This window comes from Balaenoptera acutorostrata, chromosome 16 (genome assembly GCF_949987535.1).
Source record: "Balaenoptera acutorostrata chromosome 16, mBalAcu1.1, whole genome shotgun sequence".
Lineage (NCBI taxonomy): Eukaryota > Metazoa > Chordata > Mammalia > Artiodactyla > Balaenopteridae > Balaenoptera > Balaenoptera acutorostrata.
Window position 1 is genome coordinate 33340149 of NC_080079.1, and position 22519 is coordinate 33362667.

The following is a 22519-nucleotide window of genomic DNA, read 5'->3' on the forward strand; positions in this document are numbered from 1 at the left end:
GTGCCCGCCATCTGCCTCCTGTTCTCCCAGCACACACGGTTGAGTGGGAGGGACTCTGGGTCAGTTCAGCTTAACAGTTGTTTACTGAGTGCCTACTGTGTACCAAGTGGGTGGAGGAAATGTGGCTCTGATCAGCAGAAAGCTTTCACCTGCCCTCTGACCCCTTTCCACTGAGTTTAGGGGCTCTGGTCATTTTCTGGGGATTTGGGGCCTGGATTTCATTATATATGTGATACTGCTTGATACTTTCTTAAAGGTGCAGGCTTTATAGATAGAGGGGCCTGAGCTTGAATTCCAGCTCTGCCTCTTGCTAGCTGTGGGACCTTGGGCAAACCACGTAACTTCTGAAACTCAGTCTCTTCATCTATAAAGCAGATAATACGAACTACCTCACCACCAGGTTATTGGGAAATTTCAATGCTATGTGCAAAAACTATCCAGCCTAGGGGCTGGCCTCTGGTGGTGCTCAGTAAATGCTACTTGTTACTGATTTCAGCATGCATGAGGAGCTCCATACCCATCACTTCTGAGTACTAGGGGCTCCAGAGGGTGGAAGCATGTAGACAAATATCATGGAGAAGATCTTGCTGTAACTTAGGGTAAGTTTCTTTCTTTCCCAGCACTGTAGCTTAAGTTCAGCCAACCAGTACAATTGATTACCTTCCTGATGGAGTGGTATTCATGGAATAATCAGTTGGGCTCCCATAGCCACCACAATAGTCCCAAGATACTAGCTCTTCCAATTTGTGTTCTCAGGTGATCCCCCCATAAACTCATGAGGCAGATTTCTAAGCAGGTACAGTGGAAATAAAGGGAAACATTCATTGTTCTTTGTTCAGTTGATACCAGAGGGATTATATTAGCCCTGACTCACTGGAGCTTGGTCAGAAGAAAACCTCCATCATGCAGGTGGCTGCTTGCCCCTCTAACTAAACTTGCCCACAGCCCACAGAGAACTGGCTTGGGGGTCTGGATGTTCCTCCCTCTTCTCCTGGTGCCCAAAATTACTCCTCTGGTTTCTTATTAGATCCAACATCTAGGCCTTTGAAGATTAAAACTTAGGGGGGCTTCCCTGGTGGCGCAGTGGTTGAGAGTCTGCCTGCCAATGCAGGGGACACGGGTTCGAGCCCTGGTCTGGGAAGATCCCACATGCCACGGAGCAACTGGGCCCGTGAGCCACAGTTACTGAGCGTGCGCGTCTGGAGCCTGTGCTCTACAACAAGAGAGGCCGTGATAGTGAGAGGCCCGCGCACCGCGATGAAGAGTGGCCCCGGCTTGCCACAACTAGAGAAAGCCCTCACACAGAAACGAAGACCCAACACAGCCATAAATTAATTAATTAATTAATTTTAAAAAAAAAAGATTAAAACTGAGGGAACATTCTGACCAGGCTCCCCTTCCAAAAATGATTACACAGGGTTTCTCAGATTTGCGTATTTGGTGAACACTGGGGTAACCAGGTTGGGGCAGCTCAGACTTGAACAGTTTTTCTGAGTCAGCCTACATCCTTTCTCCCCACCTACATAAAAATCACGTACTAAAATCTCCTCTACATCATTTCCAGTTAGTGTCTAGCCTCCATCATTTGGAGAAAATTTGTCTTAAACTTAACTGAACTTTTTATTTTGCAATAATTGTAGATTCATATTGCACTTATAGGGAACAAAACAGAGAAATCCCCTATAGCTTTCACCCAGTTTCCATCAATGGTAACATCCTGAAAACCATAAGCATGAAATCAAAACTAGAATATTGACATTTATATGGCCAAGATACAGAACATTTCTATCACCACAGAGATTCCTCACGTTTCCCTTTTATAGCCACACCCACTTCCCTCCCACCCCTGCACCCCACTTTACCCCTGGCAACCCACTAAGCTGCTCTTCATTTCTGTAATTTTATTATTTCAAGAATGTTATTAATGGAATCACACAGTATGTAACTTTCAGATATTGACTTTTTTTACTCAGAATCATTCACTGGAGATTTATCTGATTTTAGTTAGGTTGTTTTAGGTACCAGTAGTTCCTTTTTTTTCTGTTTGAAAGATATTTTTTTTAAAATTGTGGTAAAAAACACATAGCATAAAATATGCCATCTTAACCATTTTTCAGTATACAGTGCAGTAGTGGTAACTACATACATATTCTTGTACAGCAGATCTCTAGAAATTTTTTGTCTCGCAAAACAGAAACTCTCCACCCATTAAACAACTCCGCTTTCCCTCCTCCCTCCAGCCCTTGGCAACCACCATTCTATTTTCTGTTTCTAAGAGTGACTACTTTAGACACCTCATATAAGTGGAATCATGCAGTATTTGTCTTTCTGTGACTGGCTTCTTTCACTTAGCATAATGTCCTCAAGGTTCATCCATGTTGCAGCATGGGACAGGATTTTTTTTTTTTAAAGGATTTTCTTATTTATTTATTTATTTATTTATTTATTTTTGGCTGTGTTGGGTCTTCGGTTCGTGCGAGGGCTTTCTCCAGTTGCGGCAAGCGGGGGCCACTCTTCATCGCGGTGCGGGGACCGCTCTTCATCGCGGTGCGCGGGCCTTTCTCTATCGCGGCCCCTCCCGTCGCGGGGCACAGGCTCCAGACGCGCAGGCTCAGCAATTGTGGCTCACGGGCCCAGCTGCTCCGTGGCATGTGGGATCTTCCCAGACCAGGGCTCGAACCCGTGTCCCCTGCATTAGCAGGCAGATTCTCAACCACTGCGCCACCAGGGAAGCCCAGGATTTTTTTTTAAAAGCTGAATAATATCCATTATCTGAATATACTACATTTTCTTTATCCATTTATCTGTCAGTGGACATTTAGGTTACTTCCACCTCTCAGCTATTTATTGTAAACAATGCTGCAGTGAACATGAGTATGCAAATATTTCTATGAGAGCCTGATTTTTATTCTTTTGGATATATACCCAGAGGTGGGATTGCTGGATCATACAGTAGTTCTATTTTTAATTATCTGAGTGATCTCCATAGTGTTTTCCATAGTGCTGTACCATTTTACATTCCCACCAACAGTGCACAGGGTTTCAGTTTTTCCATCCTCACCAACACTTGTTATTTTCTGGTTTTTTGTTTTATTTTGGTTTTTGGTAGCAGCTATCCTAATGGGCATAAGGTGATATGTCTCATGGCTTTGATTTGTGTTTCCCTGATGAATAGTGATGTTGACCATCTTTTCACATGGTCGTTGGCCATTGTGTATCTTTTTGGAGAAACGTCAGTTCAAGTCCTTTGCCCATTTAAAAAAATCTGGTTATTTGGGGGTTTTTTTGTTGTGGAGTTGTAGGTATTCTCTGTATATTCTGGACATTAACGTCTTATCAGATACATGGTTTGCAAATATTTTCTCCCATTCTGTAGATTGCCTTTTCACTCTGTTGAATGTTTCCTTTGTTATGTAGAAGCTTTTTAGTTTAATGTAGTCCCACTTGATTTTGATCCTTGTGCTTTTGCTGTCATATTCAAGAAATCATTGCCAAGACTAATGCCATGAAGCTTTTCCCTGTTTTCTTCTAGGAGTTTTATGGTCTCAGGTCTTACAATAAGTCTTCAATTCATTTTTAGTTGATTTTTGTATATGGTGAGATAAAGGTCCAATTTCATTCTTTTGTACACAGATATCCAGCTTTCTCAATACCACTTATTGAAGAGACTATCCTTTCTGCATGGTGTATCCTTAGGACCCTCATCAAAGATCATTTGACCTTATATGCCAGGGTTTATTTCTGGGCTGCATATTCTGTTCCTTCAGTCTATATGTCTGTCTTTATGCAAGTACCATACTGTTTTGGTTACTGTAGCTTTGCAATATGGTCTCCTCTCCACCCCACCCCCCACACCTGTTTGTTTTGGCCCTGCCATGCGGCATGTGGGATCTTACTTCCCTGACCAGGGATCAAACTCATGCCCCCTGCATTGGAAGTGTCGAATCTTAACCACTGGACCGCCAGGAAACTCCCCTCCACTATGTTTTGACATCAGGAAGTGTGATACCTCTGGTCTTGTTTTTCTTCTTTAATATTTCTTTGGTTATTTGGGGTTCTTTGAGGTACCATATGAATATTAGGATTTTTTTTTTTCTGTTTCTGCAAAAAATGCTGTTGGGATTTTGATAGGGATTGCAATGAATCTGTACGTCACTTTGAGTAGTATTGACATTTTTAGCAATATTAATTCTTCTAATCCATGAAAATGGATATATCTCCATTTATTTTTCTTTTTTTTAAATTTTTAAATTTTATTTATTTTATTTGTTTATTATTTTTGGCTGCGCTGGGTCTTTGTTGCTGCACGCGGGCTTTCTCTAGTTGCAGCAAGTGGGGGCTACTTTTCGTCACGGTGCGTGGGCTTCTCATTGCGGTGGCCCCTCTTGTTGCACAGCACGGGCTCCAGGCGTGCGGGCTTTGGCAGTTGTGGCACGTGAGCTCAGTAGTTGTGGCTCACGGGCTCTAGAGCGCAGGCTCAGTAGTTGTGGCACACGGGCTTAGTTGCTCCGTGGCATGTGGGATCTTCCCAGACCAGGGCTCAAACCTGTGTCCCCTGCACTGGCAGGCAGATTCTTAACCACTGCGCCACCAGGGAAGCCCCTCCATTTATTTTTGTCTTCTTCAACTTTTTTCATTGATGTTTCATAGTTTTCAGAACAAGTCTTTTGCCTCCTTGGCTAAGTTTATTCCCAAGTATTTTATTCTTTTGATGCTATTGTAAATAGGATTGTTTTCTTAATTTTCTGTTTGGATTATTCTTTGTTAGTATATAGAAACACAACTGATTTTTGAGTATCGATTTTGTGTCCTGCAACTTTGCTGAATTCCTTTATTAGTTTTAACAATTCTTTTTTTTTGGCCACACCCTGTGGCATGAGGGATCTTAGTTCCCTGACCAGGGATCAAACCTGTGCCCCCTGCAGTGGAAGCGTGGAGTCCTAACCACTGGACCGCCAGGAAAGTCCTAGTTTTAACAATTCTTTTTGTGTATGGAAGCTTCAGGGTTTTCCACATATAAGATCATGTCATCTGTGAACAAAGATAATTTTACTTCTTGCTTTCCAATTTGGATGCCTTTTATTTCCTTTTCTTGCCTAGTTGCTCTGGTCAGGACTTCTAGTACTATGTTGAATGGAAGTGGTGAGAGTGGGCATCCTTGTCTTGTTCCTGATCTTAGAGGAAAAACTTACTTTTTCAATATTGAGTATGATGTTAGATGTAAACTTGTCATACATGGCCTTTATTATGCTGAAGTAATTTTCTTCTATTCCTAGTTTTTTTAGTGTTTTTATCATGAAAGTATACTGAATTTTGTCAAATGCTTTTTCTGCATCAATTGAAATGATGATGTGGTTTTTGTCTTCTAATCTGCATTCTGTTAATATAGTGTATTAATTACACTGACTGATTTTTATATGTTGAGCCATCTTTCCATTTCAGAAGCAAATCCCACTTACTCATAGTGTATAATCATTTTAATGTGCTGTTGAATTCAGTTTGCTGAGGATTTTTGCATCAATATTCATCAGGGATATTGGTCTGTAGTTTTCTTTTCCTGTAGTATCTTTGTCTGGTTCTGCTATCAGGGTACTGCTGGCCTCATAGAATGAATTTGTAAGTGTTCCCTCCTCTTCCGTTTTTTTGGGAAGACTTTGAGAAGGATTGGTGTTAATTTTTCTTTGAATAGTTGGTAGAATTCTCCAGTGAAGCCATCTGGTCCTGGGCTTTTTTGTTGTTAGGAGTTTTTTTTTTTTTTTAAAGACTTCTTATGACATTTTAAAAAAATTTTTATTTATTTAACTTACTTATTTTTGGCTGTGTTGGGTCTTCGTTGCTGTGTGCGGGCCTTCTGTAGTTGTGGTGAGCGGGGGCTACTCTTCGTTTCAGTGCACGGGCTTCTCATCGTGGTGGCTTCTCTTATTGCAGAGCACGGGCTCTAGGAGCGGGCTTTAGAGTGCAGGCTCAGTAGTTGTGGTGCACGGGCTTAGTTACTCCGCAGCATGTGGGATCTTCCTGGACCAGGGCTCAAACCCGTGTCCCCTGCATTGGCAGGTGGATTCTTAACCACTGCGCCACCAGGGAAGCCCTGTTAGGAGATTTTTTATTACTGATTCGATCATGTTATTTATTATAGGTCTGTTCAGATTTTTTTTTTTCTTTCATGATTCAGTCTTGGTAGGAATTTATCTATTTCTTCTAGGCTATCCAGTTTGTTGATATAATTGTTCATAATAGTCTTTTATGATCTTTTTTATTTGTTATAGGCATGGTAGTGTCTTCTCTTTCATTTCTGATTTTTTGTTATTTCAGTCTTCTCTCCTTTTTTTCTTAGTCTAGCTGAGGGTTTGTCAATTTTGTTGATCTTTTCAAAAAACCAAACTCTTTTTAAGTTTGTTCTATTTTTCCTATTGTTTTTCTCTTTTCTGTTTTATGTGTGCTGTAGTCTTTATTATTTTCTTCCTTCTGCTAACGTTATTTATTTATTTAAATTTATTTTATTTTATTTATTTATTTGGCTCTGTTGGGTCTTCATTGCTGTGCACGGGCTTTCTCTAGTTGTGGCGAGCAGGGGCTAATCTTTGTTGCAGTGCACAGGCTTCTCATTGCGGTGACTTCGCTTGTTGCAGAGCACGGGCTCTAGGCTCGCAGGCTTCAGTAGTTGTGGCACGTGGGCTCAGTAGTTGTGGCTCGTGGGCTCTAGAGTGCAGGCTCAGTAGCTGTGACGCATGGACTTAGTTGCTCCGCAGCATGTGGGATCTTCCCAGAGCAGGGCTCGAACCCGTGTCCCCTGCACTGGCAGGCAGAGTCTTAACCACTGTGCCACCAGGGAAGTCCCCTTCTGCTAACTTTAGTTTGTTCTTCTTTTTCTTGTTCATTGAGGTGTAAAGTTTGCTTGAGATCTTTCTTCTTTTTAAATTAGGCATTACTGCTACTATAATGTTTTTTCTCAGCTTTTGCTATGTCCCTAAGTTTTGATATATTTTTTTCATTTTCATTTGTCTCAAAATATTTTCTAATTTCTGTTGTGACTTCTTTGTCTCATTGTTCATTAGTGGGTTGTTTAATTTCCGCATGTTTGTGAACTTCCCAGTTTTCCTTTTGCCGATTTCTAGTTTCATTCCACTGTGGTCAGAAAAGATACTTGGCAATTTCAGTCTTCTTAAATTTTTTTATTTTTATTTTTTTTATTTATTTTATTTTTTTATTTATGGCTGTGTTGGGTCTTCGTTTCTGTGCGAGGGCTTTCTCTAGTTGCAGCAAGTGGGGGCCACTCTTCATCACGGTGCGCAGGACTCTCACCACCGCAGCCTCTCTTGTTGCGGAGCACAGGCTCCAGACGCGCAGGCTCAGCAATTGTGGCTCACGGGCCTAGTTGCTCTGCGGCATGTGGGATCTTTCCAGACCAGGGCTCGAACCCGTGTCCCCTGCATTGGCAGGCAGACTCTCAACCACTGCGCCACCAGGGAAGCCCCCAGTCTTCTTAAATTTGTGAAGACTTTTTTGTGGCCTAACCTGTGATCTATCTTGGAGAATGCTCTGTGTGCACTTGAGAAGAATGTATATTCTGCTGTTGTTGGGTGCAGTGTTCTGTGTTAGGTACAACTGGTTTATAGTGTGGTTCAGGTCCTCAGTTTGCTTATAAATCTTCTGTCTGGTTGTTCTATCCTCTTTTGTTCCTTTTTATTCCATGGTATGGATGTACCACGGTTTGTTTAACCATTCACCCATTGACGGACATCTGGGTTGTGTCTTATTTTTGGCTATTATGGATAAAGTGGCTGTAAAGATTTGTGAACAGGTTTTTGTGTAACCATAAATTTTCATCTCTGGGATAAATGACCAGGAGTACAATTGCTGGGTCATAAGGTAGTTACATGTTTAATTTTACAGAAACTACCAAACAGTTTTGCAGAATATCTGTACCATTTTACATTCCTACCTACGTTTGATCTAGTTTCTCTGTATCCTCTCCAGCATTTGGTGTTGTGACTATTTTTTATTCTAGCCATTCTCATAGGTGTGTAGTAATGTATCACTGTGGTTTTAATTTGCACTTGCCCTGTGGGTAATGATGTTGAACATCTTTTCATGAGCTTATTTGCCATCAGCATATCCTCTAGTCCTTTTCTGGATATCTGGGCTCAGATCACCTCCTGCCTCTCAGCCTCGGCTGTTTTTTCAGAAGCCTCCACCCTCTAGGGAAGAGGGACAGTGTACCCAGTGGAGCCAAAGAACAAATATCAGATGGTGGTGCAATTTATCAATACAGAAGGATAGGTTTGTATGTAAACAAGTTCTAATTTGTGAGAAATAAAGCGATATGCTCTGCAGTCTGCCAGGCTGTCTCCCAGGTTCAAGAATGCAGGCAATGGCTACCAACAGTTTTCTCAGCAAATCTAACCACTTTATCTTTAGGGGTGAAGACACTTTTACAAGTGCAAATGAATTATTCCAATTATGTTTACTCACTCATTTTGCATCCACTCATTGTATAACTAGCTCACATGTCATTTTAAAAAGAAAACTGAGGGACTTCCCTGTCAGTCCAGTGGTTAGGACTCAGCACTTTCACTGCCACGGGCCCAGGTTCAATCCCTGGTAGGGGAACTAAGATCCCGCAAGCCACGCAGCATGGCCAAAATAAAAAATAAAATTAAATTTAAAAAAAAAGAAAGAAAACTGAGGTATAGGTTTTCCCTGGGTAATTCTCCCCAAGTTACTTCTTCCTCTCCTCTCTTTTTCTTTTTCCTGTCAGCCTCCTGGGGCACTTGAAGTACTCAGGTTCCCAGCTGGAAGCAGGGTCAGTAACAGCAATGAAGCTCACAGAATGAACATGCTCTGCTGGTCTCAGGGAGGGTCAAAATTTAAGTAGAGGAGACTTACCAGCTGGTCACTTGCAACAGGCTGCAGTGGGGGGAAGGGAAGCCACCACCCCTCTATGTCCACAGCTGCTGGTCCCTGCTCTTGTCTCTCTCCCTCCCACCCTCAGGGGACTGTGGGAGCCTCCCATCCCCAGGTCAGGTGATGGGCCACCTTGAGGAGTGGTTTTAACCAAGGTGGGGGTAGAAGGCCAGTTTCCCCACTCTGCTGTGTTGACACTGGAGGTTACTGGAGGCTGCTCACTATTGCTGGAGTGGGAAATCTGGCTACCCACATGGCCTCCACGGACTCACTGCAGGTGAGTGGTGGCCTTGTCACTGCTGGGTGGGGGTGACATACGGGCTCCCTACTGGAGCCTGAAGTGTATGACCACTGTCATTCCTTGGGTCCCAAGGTATCTGGCTGGTCTGCCTTCTTCTGTCCCCCTTTCAGAGTCTTTTTTTTTTTTTTTTTAATATAAATTTTATTTATTTATTTTTGGCTGCGTTGGGTCTTTTGTTGCTGCGCACGGGCCTTCTCTAGTTGTGGCGAGCAGGGGCCACTCTTCGTTGTGGTGTGCAGGCTTCTCATTGTGGTGGCTTCTCTTCTTGTGGAGCACGAGCTCTAGGTGCACGGGCTTCAGTAGTTGTGGCACACGGGCTCGGTAGTTGTGGCTCGCGGGCTCTAGAGCGCAGGCTCAGTAGTTGTGGTGCACAGGCTTAAGTTGCTCCACGGCATGTGGGATCTTCCTGGACCAGGGCTCAAACCCGTGTCCCCTGCATTGGCAGGCAGATTCTTTTTTTTTTTTTTTTAATTTTATTTATTTATTTATTTATTTATTTATGGCTGTGTTGGGTCTTCGTTTCTGTGTGAGGGCTTTCTCCAGTTCCGGCGAGCGGGGGCCACTCTTCATCGCGGTGCGCGGGCCTCTCACTGTCGCGGCCTCTCCCATTGCGGAGCACAGGCTCCAGACACGCAGGCTCAGTAGTTGTGGCTCACGGGCCTAGCTGCTCCACGGCATGTGTGATCTTCCCAGACCAGGGCTCGAACCCATGTCTCCTGCATTGGCAGGCAGATTCTTAACCACTGCGCCACCAGGGAAGCCCGGCAGGCAGATTCTTAACCACTGCGCCACTAGGGAAGCCCCCCGAGTCTTCTTGTGTTCATCTTATATAGGATGTCTAAGGTTTTTAGTTGTACTTAGTGGGAGGAATAGGGAAACTTATGTCTACTCCATCTTCCCAGATGGGAAAACGATTTTTATGAAGAGAATGTCTTCTCCCGTCTGGATGCATCTTGTAATTCAAGTAATCCCTCTTTGCGTCCCAAACTTTGTCACACACACAGGCAGTTTTAGTTCAGAACCAAAGCTGACTTAGTATGTGAGAAAATGATGCCATTAAGGTTTTATCAGCAGTGGGAATTTTTTTCTTATGGCTTCCTTGTTTTAGTTGAGATTTATATACAGATTATTAAGTTGCTGCCATGGGTGATGGCTCAAGTTTAAAAAAAAAAAAATTAAAGAGTCTCTTATGTCCCCACTCTGGTCACTTCACTGTTTTGAGGAGTAGATGCTCATCCCAGGGTTGCTGTTCCAAAACCATGGGTGTGCTTTTCCTCTGTTCTCCTTGACCTTCTGACCTTCACCCCAGCTGCTCTTTTGGCTGGAACAGGCCTTTGTGTCACATAAGGTCTGCAGGCTCAGCCTCTGAAATCTTCCTCTTGGAAACGAACTCAAGTGGAGTTTTCTTCTGACGTTCTAAAGACCACCAGCCTTAAACACCCAGCTACGTCAGCCACCTCGTCAGGCAGAGCGCCACCTGGCTGTGATATCCCTGGGGAGACAGGCCCTGTGGTCAGGGCCTAAAAGACTGGAAGAAAACAAACATTTAGGGAACTGGCATACATTCAGCACCAAGTCTGACTCAGGGAGAAACAAGAAGCAGGAAACATGAAAAATGTAATGGATAGTTACTCCAAAGGAGTTAAATTTGATTAAAATCTTGTATTTTGTTATTAAAATTGTAAAGCCTGGGTTTAGAAGACTGCTTACTTTTAGTGACCCACTCTCAGAAGTTTTTCTCCTGGTGACTCAGTCATGTAGCTCATATTTTTGAGAGCTTATCACTATAGAATTCTTCCTTTCAATGCTGTTACTATATATAAAAAGTGAGAATGCTTTTTTTGGGGGCTCCATTTCTCATGCATGTTTTTGTCCTAGAATTTTTTTTTTAATATATTGTGATGTCATTTGTCTATATCTGATAGTCTAACATCTAAGACTTGGGTCTTAGGATATTATCTTTGAATTAAGCATATCAATGCTTCAAATAAGGCGATGGGTATTGAAAGTGCTTTATAAATTGTCAAGTGGTAGAAAGATATTATCATTATTTGAGAATAAATAGTAAGCTGTTTTCTTTTCACTAATCATGGAAATACTTTCCAAGACCATTTGCTGGAAGAATATGTGATGACCTTGTAGTTTGGCTTCTGTCATTTTTAGCAGTCCCTTGGTGGCTTCCAGACATAACAACATACACCAAAGAAGGGGAAAAATTCTCCCCAAGAACATTCCACGGTCTGATCTTGATTTTAAAATAGTTCTAAGTGTAATAGAAAAAAATATTTGTCGAAATAACATAATACATTTATTATAGGGCAAGCTCAGAACTCAAGACCCAAAGAAAGAGTCCAGCATGTATCTCAGACAACAGGGCTAAAAAGGTGGGCCACAGGAAGACTGTGGGCCCTGGTTACAACCGCTCCTCAGGGTGGCCCATCACCTGCCTGGGGGACGGAGGGAAAGAGACACGGACAGAGACCAGTGGCTGTGGACGGGCAGTGGTAGTGGCTTCCCTTCCCTTCCCCCCCACCGTGGCCTGCACAAGTGACCAGCTGATGAATCTCTCTACTTACATTTTGACCTTCCCTGAGAGCAGCAGAAAAGATGTCACTCTTTGAGGGCTTTGTCCTCTATTGTGAGAACCTGGTTGTAGTCAAAGGGAAAACCTAGAGCTTCACTGATGCGAGTGACCCTGCTTCCAGCCAGGGCCTTGAGTCACATTTAAAATGGAATGTGAACTGATTATGCAATGGGTGGGTGATAAACTGCACCACCATCTGGTATTTCCTCTCTGGCTCTACTGGGCACACTGCCCCTCTTCCCTAGCGGGTGGAGGCTTCTGAAAAAGCAGCCGAGGCTGAGAGGCAGGAGGTGATCTGGGCCCAGGAGGCTGGACTGCCCATGTCCCTGGCACAGCCCTGGGGGATTCCCTGCGACCCCACAGGAGCAGGGAGAGGGTGCAGTGAGGGGGAGAGAGGCACTTAATCCACTTCTCTAACACCTACCATGCCCCAGCCCTGTGCCGGGCACTGATACAGGGCAGGAACACAGTGGTGAACAAGGCAGGCCATGGCCCTGCCCTCAAGGGGCTTACTTTCCAGGGGAAGACAGACCATAAAGAAACAAGTATAATTGATGGTGAGTGAGAAACAACATGAAGAAAGATGCAGCAAAGCAAAGGGAAGAGTGACAGGGATGGAGTGGACTGTTTTAAGTTGAGGGTCGGGGACCCTCTCTGAGGCGGGACATCTGAGCAGAGACCCGAGTGAAGTGTGGGAGCCACTGGGCTCTCTGGGGGAGGGAGCGTTCCAGGGGGAGGGAGCGTTCCAGGCAGAGGGAGCAGGATGTGCAAAGGCCCTGAGGCTGGTGTGTCCTAGAAACCCCATGAAGGCTGGTCTCACTGGAGCGAGCAAGGGGTGCCAGGCGATGTGTTTGGAGAGGGGAGCAGAGCCACATCTTGTAGGGCCTTTCTACTTTTCGTAATGAATATTTACTCCAAAGGAGGTGAATTTGGTTAAGCTTGTGTCTTGCTACTAAAACTGTGACTATTTGGTTCCGAGTCAGATGGGAACACTTGGAGCCACATCCCCACACAGTCTGATTCTCGTGTTTAAAATACCACTCTGGCCTCTGCTCAAAAAAGTAAGGCGGTCCTGGGGGCTGAGAGTGGCGGCAGAGGGACAAGTTGCGAAGCTGGTCAGCCGTGCTGTTAACAGATGTCGTGGCTGGGACAGGGGAGGAGCGGGTGGTGCAAAGGGGTGGGACTCAGGACAGACTTCACAGGTAAAGCGGACTGGAGTTTACCTCCTTTCACTCTCCTCCTTCCCCAAAACCAGGCAGCAGAGGTGTCTCCCCTGGAAAATGGGCCCTGGGGCAAAGAGGCCGCCAGCTCTGCCTGTCTCACCCTGTCGTGGGGAGCCCAGAAGGACAGGGGGAGGTGTGGGAGGCAAGGCCTGGCTTGCCCCGTCCCTGAGCCCGAGCTGAGGCCTCTGCCCCCCCGCCGCTCAACCTCAACGGAACAGCACTTCACTGTTTACAAAGTACTTACCTCGAGAGTGTCATACTGAGTGAAGTAAGTCAGATAAGGACAAATATCATGTGATATCGCACATGTGTGGAATCTAAAGAATGGTACAAAGGAACTTATTTACAAAACAGGAAGAGAGTCGCAGATGTAGAAAACAGACTTATGGTTACCAGGGTTAAGGGGGGGGCGGAGGTAGAGGGATAAATTGGGAGATTGGGATTGACATATACACACGACTATATATAAATAGATAACTAATAAGGACCCTGTGTATAGCCCAGGCAACTCTCCTCAACACTCTGTAATGGCCTATTTGGGAAAAGAATCTAAAAAAGAATGGATATAGGCATATGTATAACTGATTCACTTTGCTGTACACCTGAAACTAACACAACATTGTAAATCAACTATACTCCAATAAAAAAAACAAGAAAACAGAAAACAAAGTTCTTGCCTTTCTCATCCTTGCCAACAACGGTGTGAACTGAGCAGGGCAGACACTATTACTTCTGTGTGGTAGGTGAAGAGACCAGAGCTCCTTGCCGTGAGAATTAGGAGAGATTATGGAGACAGAGAGAGCCCTTTGATGTCATCAGCAATAAAGAACACTGATTTCTGCTCTGGGGAAAGAATGTGGCCCGTACTAAGGGGACCCAGCCGAGTTTTTAGTGCTCGGATTGTGGTTGACATTTTCCCTCTTCTAGATTTTCTTTCGACATCATGTTGTTTATATAATTTTGAAAGAAGCACGGCATTCCCATTCCATGGGATTAGGCTAAAAAGTAATTGAATCACTGAAACTATCTGGAAAACTAGCCTCTTATTGTCTGGAAGCAGCAGCCAGCTCTGCCTACAGACACCTCACAGAATCGGCAGGAGGTCTATGGCTGCATTAAGAGAAGGCTTCGTCCATTGGGATCATTTCTCTCCACCCTTTGATTCATGGGTGCCTTCTCTTGGAAGGGGGTGCCTGGTGAATTTTTTTCCCCTAACTTCTGACATGTCCTAATGAACTTGCAAACATTCTTCACAGCTTAGACCATTCTCAGCTTCCAAGCGGACTCGTCATTGACAAAGAATCTGAAGTTTACAAGATGCTTCAGGAGAAACAAGAGTTAAATGAGCCTCCGAAACAGTCCACTTCATTCCTGGTTTTGCAGGAAATCCTGGAGTCTGAGGAGAAAGGTAATCAGTCGTGTGTGTGTGCGTGCGTGCGTGGGGGGGGGGGGGGGCGGGGGGTCAGAGGCTCTTGTTCAAGGCCTGGGCTGAGGAGCAGTCATTGCTGAAACACAGATGAACACAGCCCTGAAGAGGTGGAAAGAACACAGTGTGCTTTGCAAGGCATGGCTCTTAAAAGGCTAAAAGCTCTTTTAAAAAAAGAAAGAGGGAACTCCGTGGCGGTCCAGTGGTTAGGACTCTGTGCTTTCACTGCGGAGGGCGCGGGTTCAATCCTTGGTCAGGGAACTAAGATTCTGCAAGCTGCGAGGCACAGCCAAAAAAAAAAAAGAAAAAGGGGGGTGGAGTGGGGGGAGGAATGAATGAGCTCCCAGCCACACCTGCCTAGCTGTTTCCTGTCACAGGCGCATGGGGAGGCTGAGGACGTGGGGAGCTTGACTGTTGTGGGATTCTGTCGTCTGTCCCTTGGCCACTGGTTTGGTTTGAGCCCACACACCATGTTTCTGTGGTGGCTGGCACGTGTGAGTGGGTGAAGGCCATGGGATGTGAATGACAAGCAGAATGAAATGAATCAGCAGCAGTGAAGCCAGGCTCTGAGCTTCACTTTGGGGCCATGTGCTTGTTCTTGCTCTAGGGAGGACAGCTTCCTGAGAACCGGAGGGCCCCCAGTTTAGCCACATCCCCCCACCGAGTGACCTTAGGCAAGTCTCTGAACCTTTCCAGGCTTGTTTGCTCATATGTCAATCAGGGATGAAAATCCTTTCCTCTAAGACTGGTGTGTGGATCAAATGTTATAAATTACACAAAACACCTGTCACTGTGACCAGCACACAGTAGGTGCTTCGTAACTGTTATGATGTTTGAGACCTCATCAAGAGGCTCCAGGCCAGCCTTAGCTTGTCCACACGTGAGCTCCAATGCCCGAGGCGCCCAGGGCCACACATGTGGCTCTGCAGGTCTCAGGAGATAGTCTTTGCCCTCTACACATCATACACTCTGTGTTTCTTACGATAATTTTCAAGTGGGTGGCAGCAAAGCTGTCTCAATAGCTTTGTAACAACAACAAGGAGAAATTTCTGGCAGATGAGTGTGTTGCAGAAGAGATTTTTTTTTTTTTTTTTTAATTTATTTTTGGCTGTGTTGGGTCTTCGTTTCTGTGCGAGGGCTTTCTCCAGTTGCGGCAAGCGGGGGCCACCCTTCATCGCGGTGCGCGGGCCTCTCACTATCGCGGCCTCTCTTGTTGCAGAGCACAGGCTCCAGACGCACAGGCTTAGTAGTTGTGGCTCACGGGCCTAGTTGCTCCGCGGCATGTGGGATCTTCCCAGACCAGGGCTCAAACCTGTGTCCCCTGCATTGGCAGGCAGATTCTTAACCACTGCGCCACCAGGGAAGCCCAGAGGAGATGTTTTTTTCCCCTTCTCACAAAGGTGACTTGTGAGCGACAGCTCTTGGGCTTGCCCACCTCCCAGACGGTCATTCACACGTGCCTCTGATTCTCACCATCAGCCTAACTACCAGTGAGTTCTGGGGAGTTGGGTTTTGCAGCCCTTCCCGGTCTCAACGAGGCCCAACCCTCCACACTCTGCGCTGTCCCTTTCCACGAGGCTCACCGGAGCCCTGCCTTCTCCTGCTCTCTTCTTCTTCCCAGTGTGCCTGCCTGTGAAGAGAGTTGGTACTTCTGGGAGGGACACTTGGTTGTTCTGTTTCTGAGACCCGCTTCAGCCAGGCTCCTGAGGGGTTGGTTCTTTGCCCAGGGCGGCCAGTGAGGGTGAGAGCTGAGTGCCCTCTGGAAGAGTCACCTTCCTCCTGGAAGCCCCCAGCTGCAGAGCTGGCATCCCAGGAGTCCTTCCTGAGCTGAAAGTTCCCTCCTGAACACACTCCGCACCCAAGCTTCCTCCCCATTTGGGTGGTTCTTTAGAGAAATTGGCAATTTATAAGCACAGGATATTAGGAAAATTCTTCTTTTATGCTAGAAGGATATTGTCCCTACCAGCAATTTCCCCCTTTGCTTGGAGTACCTGTGCAGTTTGGAAGGAATGAGTCATATACTCTGTATTAAGTTCCAGTCTTAGCCCAACTGACAGATGATTTGGGGGCCAACCCTAGAGGATGATGGTTTTTCAAAACGTGAGAAACCACAACTATACTCTGAGTAAGCGGGTGCAAAACCCTTCAGTTAAGATAGGAAAAGTCAGTCCATTCCAGCCCAAAGTATAACATAGACAGACATTGCAGGGCTCACCTCACTGCATGCCCTCAGGTCACAGAGGTCACAGAGAAGGACTTGAAGCCCAGGATCACTGAGCTGCCCTGAGGTGGCAGCTCCCTGCTCTTCATGCTTCATCCCTTCCATCCGGTATTCTTACCTGCCAAGCCAGTGGCTTCCATTCTCAAGGCTACCTCATGGTTCTAGTTGGCAGCTGGTGCTCCAGCCATCATGCCTACTTCCAGGGACCAGGAAGGAAGAACAGGGGAAGGGCTAATTGGGGAATCCCCCTTTCAGATGAACCAGCTTTCTTTTTCCCAGAAGTCCCACATGACTATTCCACTTATATTTTGACCAGAATTTAGTCACATGGCCCCATCTAGTTGCAAGAGAGTCTGAGAATTATAGTTTTTCTCACCTGGGCTGGATGGCTGGATATCTTCTTGCTCCAAAGAAAATAAAAATTTTGCTAAAAAGGAAAAGGGAGATAATAGATCTTGTGGTCTCTCCCTTATCTCTTAATATGCACTTGCATTAAATTTTCACTGAATGGAACAGCATAAGTTCCAATCCAGACATCTACCACATGCAGAAGGCTCTCACGTGAGGGAGCTCAAATACCTGTTTTCATTTGAGATGAAACGGTCAAAGCTCAGGGCAGTGGCTGGTGCATGGTAAAGGCACTCCGTGAGGGTTACTGTCATTCGAGAAGGCCTGTGGTTCATGAAGCAGCGCTGCACCATCAGCACTGGTGTCCAGGATCTGCCCGAGACCCACCACGAGACCTCCAGCAAGTGGCTCGTCTCTCTAAGCCCTACTCTCTCTGCACACATCCGATGAGGCTAATAATGGCTACTTCACGGGTAGTTTAAAGCCTTAAGGGAAACGGTGCGTGTAATGTGCCAGGCACAGTCAGTGAGGCCCCCGAGGGAGGTCTGGCTGCAGCAGGGCTTGGTGATAAATCTCCAGACTCAATGTGGGTCTTCTCATTTGGGGTGAAATTCAGCCTCTGGACTAGGAGAAAGGGTCCTGGGTTCCTCACACTTTCCCTTGCTCTGGATCAAATTCTAAAAATTGCAGGGAGAAGCAGGCTGTATTTTTTTTTCACTGTGGGGACATACACCTAACACAAAATTTACCATCTTAACCATTTTTAAGCATATGATTCCATGGCACCGAGGACATTCATACTGTTGTGCTGCCATCTTCACCGTCCATCCACAGAACTCTTCATCTTGCAAAACCGAAACTCTGCACCCACTCCTCATGGCTCCCTCCTCCCCAGCCCATGGAAACCACCGTTCTACTTTCTGTTTCCATGAATTTGACTATTCCGTGTATTTCATATGAGTGGAATCATGCAGTATTTGTCCTTTTGTACGTGGCTTATTTCACTCAGCATAATGTCCTCAAGGTTCACCCATGTTGTAGCATGTGTCAGCATTTCCCTCCTTTTTAAGGCAGAATAATATTCTGTGGTATGTATACACCACATCTTGTTTATTCATTCATCTGTCCCCAGCCATCATGGACCGAGAAACACAGTGGGGACCCCAGGCTCTGAGATAAGAAAGCTGGAGACTTGCTCAGGAAGTATCTAGGCTCATTTTGGCTGGTTCCCAGGCTTCCAGGAAAATCCTCAGATGGTCTGCAGTCAGATCATGGAGGACCACCAGGTGCAAGGTTAAGGACCATGAATTTGATTCTATAGGTAATGTAGTCACAGAGGGTTGTTGAGCATTGAAGTGGATAGTAAAAAGGCTGTGCTTTACTCCATTCATTTTCACATTTTTCCCAAAAGCTTTGAGATGCAAGCTTCATTGGAAGGAGAGATATTTGAAAATTTTTGTAGTAGCCCACAGTCTGAAGGGAGCTATTTTTACTGTAAGCGAGTGGAGAGGGAAGGAAGAAGGGAAATTTCTTTTGCATTTGCAGTGTTGGCTGAATAGGTGAGAGAAGAAAATGGAGCCAGCAGGTGGCGCTGCAGAGCTGAACAAGCTGCAGCGAGGCGGGCTTTATCTGGGAGCCCAGCAGAGAGCGGTGTCACTCTCCAGGGCTTGCTGTTCTTTTTTTTTTTTTTTAATTGTAGTATAGTTGATGTACAATATTACTACGTTTCAGGTGTACAACATAGTGATTTAATAGATTAGACTCTGTTTCAAGTTATTGTAAAATATGGGCTATATTTGCTGTGCTTTACAGTATATCCTTGTAGCTTATTATTTTGTACACAGTAGTTTGTACCTCTTAATCCCCTACCCTTATCTTGCCCACCACGTTCTCTCTCCCCACTGGTAACCACTGGTTTGTTCTCCATATCTGTGAGCCCCTTTCTGTTTTGTTCTAGTCATTTGTTTGTTTTATTGTTTAGATTCCACATATAAGTGATAACATAGAGCATTAGTCTTTCTCTGCCTGACTTATTTCACTAAGCGTCATCCCCTCCAGGTCCATCCGTGTTGTTGCACATGGCAAGATTTCCTATGGCAGAGGGCAGCAGCTCAGTGGGGTTAGGGCCAAGCCACACAAGTGCACTTCGTGCTTCTGCCCAAACAGGGTTCACATCTGCTCACACTCCGATGGCCAAAGCAAGTCTTGTGGCCAAACCCAAAGTCGATGGGATGGGGGAGTATACTCCACCAAGAGCAAGTTTTCCTCAGCCTTAGTGCTGCTGACACTTTGGGCCAGGTGAGTCCCTGTGGTGGGCTGTCCTGTGCGTTTCAGGACACTCAGCCGCATCCCTGGCCTCTACCCACTAGATGCCAATAGCACTCCCTTGCAATTGAGACAACCAAAACTGTTGCTAGGGAACAAGATCACCACCAGTAGAGACTCACTGACCTACTGGGAAGCATGGGAGGGTACAGATAACTGCAGATAAAATATACAGTCTACCACGCCTAGCCAACTCTAAATGCCCCTTATGATGTCACACACAATCTCAATTTTTGGTTCAGAAGCACCAGCCAACATATGGGGACTCGTTTTTGAAAAGGACGAGCGAGCTAGGGCCCTCATCTGTCGGCCCCAGATTGCCCAGCATGGCTGCAGATACGGGATGACCCTCTCCTCGCCCCCTCACCTGACACAGAAAGCCATTTTTCGCTCTTATTCAGTGGTTCTCAAAGTGTGGTTCCTGGACCAGCAGCAGCAGCCCCTGAGAACTTGTTAAAAATGCAAATTCTTGGGCCCCACCTCAGGCCTGCTTGATCAGAAACTCTACGAGTGGGCCCAGCAATCCGGGTTTTAATGAGCCTGCCTGGTGATTCTGATGCACAACAGCATTTGAGAACAGCTGTTTTAGTCTAAAGAAGTGGATTTTAACCTGGAGTATAGAACAGGATCCTGGGGCCCCTGCACTGGGAGATGCTTCTTCAGCAGGTCTGGGGTAGAGCCTGGTCTGTGAATTTTATGAAATCTCTCCTGGTGCCCAGGATGCTCACAGATGCCCATTCAGAACCATGAGTGTAGAGACTTCTCCAGCTTCCTGAGCCAAAGCATTTTGGACTAAGAGAGGGACCATCATGCATTTGTCATGGCATTTCATCATCTATTTCTTGTGTATTTATTGAGCCTCTATTATTTGTTAAGCCCGTGGTAGGCTCTGTGGAGTATTGAAAAATATATGAAATAGGATTCTGGTGCTCCAGTAATTTGCAGTCCAGACGGAGAGACATGTGTAAATAGCTGACAAACCTAACAATGCTTGCTAGGCCACATCACAGTAAAAGAAAGTGTGATGTGGAAACACAGCCAGCCAAATATATAGCAATAACAGTAATTTTAGTAGCTTACCATTATTAATAGCTACCATAACACAGGGCTGTACACAGGTGATGAACTGGGCTGTAGGCAGTTCAGCACCCAGCAACTTAGGAGCTTTGTTTTGTACACAGAAAGCTGACTGCAGGAAGGCTGCTGCTGACTCTGCCCTGTAGCAGGTGGTTTTTATCTGGCTGCTTGTAGCACACTCTACTATAATGATTTTGTTCTCTTTGTAATGTGGGTTTCTTTTGGCATCTGACTACATTGCCTTTCGATTATCAGACATTTTTATTTATTTTTTTCTATCTATATAAAGCATTTTTAAGTCCCATATCAGTGTTTGCATGTATTTAATCAGCATGTAATGTAATTTGTGTTTTGAGGGCTGACCATGTGCCAGGGAGGGCTTTATGTGTCTTTTTTAATCTTTTTGTCCCACTGTGAAGGGGAAATGATCTCCTGTTTCATAGAAAAGGAAACTGCAGACCAGAGAAGTAACTTGCCCAGGATCACACAGCAGAGTCAAGTCTGTTTGACTTCAGTGCCCATGACCTTGCTGGAACATACATATAAGTGAATCTGAAAGAGCTAAATGATACTTATGCAATCCTACACTTCCGGCCAACCCAAGTGTTCTCCTCCTTTTAGGGGATCCCAACAAGCCCTCAGGATTCAGAAGTGTTAAGGCTCCAGTCACCAAAGTGGCTGCATCGATTGGAAATGCCCAGAAGCTGCCCATGTGTGACAAGTGTGGCACCGGCATTGTGTGAGTATCTGCCTTCCAGGGCATCAGAGGCCCTGCAGGTTGGGTAAACCACGAAAATGTGGAAAGTGCTGGATGTTGCACATTTCGGGTGTGATGGAGAAAAAAATCCTGTCTGGAAAATGGAGCAGAGAGGCCAGGTAGGTCCTGTGTCCCAGAGCCAGGTGGTGAAGGCTTTCCTTGGCTGTAGAACCCTTAGGGTATGAACATGTAAAACCGGAAAAAGCAGGGCTGCTCTGTTGAAGTGGGAAGGACTTCCCGAAGGCTTCAAGGGTAATGTCTTTGGACCCCAGGCATGAGAAAGCCCCTTTATGACTGGAGGCCAGTTAGGAGGCTCTGATCTGCCAGCTGGGCCCCTTGGGAGGAGGCCCTGATCTGCCACATGGGCCCCTTGGGAGGAGCCCCCAGGCCTGGTGCCCCCTTCAGGTGCTTGTCACTAAAGGAGCCCCTCTCCTCCCTCCCTCCTGCAGCGGCGTGTTTGTGAAGCTGCGGGACCGTCACCGCCACCCTGAGTGTTACGTGTGCACCGACTGCGGCACCAACCTGAAACAGAAGGGCCACTTCTTTGTGGAGGATCAAATCTACTGTGAAAAGCACGCCCGGGAGCGGGTCACTCCACCCGAGGGCTACGACGTGATCACTGTGTTCCCCAAGTGAGCCGGCAGCTCAGCACCGAACGCTGGTCTCCCAACGAGCCCCTGCTGCATCTTGTCCTCTGAAAGCTCTGGCTTCTCTTATCTAGAAAGTTCTCGCTTACTTTGGTTTTATCCCTGCTCGTCAGCTAACTGACTCACGCTGGCTGTGTGATGCCCGCTTTTATAATTAACAGAAGATGGTTTTGTTCAGTGTCCCCTTACCAGCATCACTGTGTCTTCTCTTCTCCTCCATTCATCTCTGCTGCAAATGGACATCAGCCAAACTTGAACCAAACCAAATTTAATATGTCTGACAATGATTTCGTTTCACCCAATAAATTAATAGACTTCAAGGCAGTGTGGTGTCTCTTTTTCATGTGACCATGTATCCTATTTCCTGTCTCAAGCCAGACGAGATTTCTGAGGCCTCTCCTCTTCTTTGGGGGTTCCCATACCTCTGAGATTTGCACGCCTTCTCCTCCAGGTGTGAGAAAACTGGCATCTGAAAACAGCCTTTTTTTTTTTTTTTCTGGCCCCACCATGTGGCAAATGGGACCTTAGTTCCCCGAGCAGGGATTGAACCCAGGCCCTTGGCAGTGAGAGCTCGCAGTCCTAACCACTGGACCACCAGGCACTTCCCAACAGCCATGTTCTTACATTTCTTTGAAGACTGCTCCAAATTATCTTTCTCCGATGCTAATATAAGATAGTTATGTTGTGATGAAATGTTTTCTTTACA

General features: G+C 45.7%; 1 protein-coding gene across 1 annotated transcript in view; it reads left to right on the forward strand.

Annotated features, from left to right (window-relative positions):
- Positions 1-22133, forward strand: part of PDLIM1 (PDZ and LIM domain 1) — a 47812-nt gene extending 25679 nt beyond the window's left edge. The window contains exons 5-7 of the mRNA XM_057530484.1: positions 14269-14420; positions 21031-21148; positions 21616-22133. Coding sequence (XP_057386467.1) covers positions 14269-14420; positions 21031-21148; positions 21616-21802 — 457 coding nt within the window. The 3' untranslated portion in view covers positions 21803-22133. The remainder of the gene's footprint in view (positions 1-14268; positions 14421-21030; positions 21149-21615) is intronic.
- Positions 22134-22519: the final 386 nt, after the last annotated feature.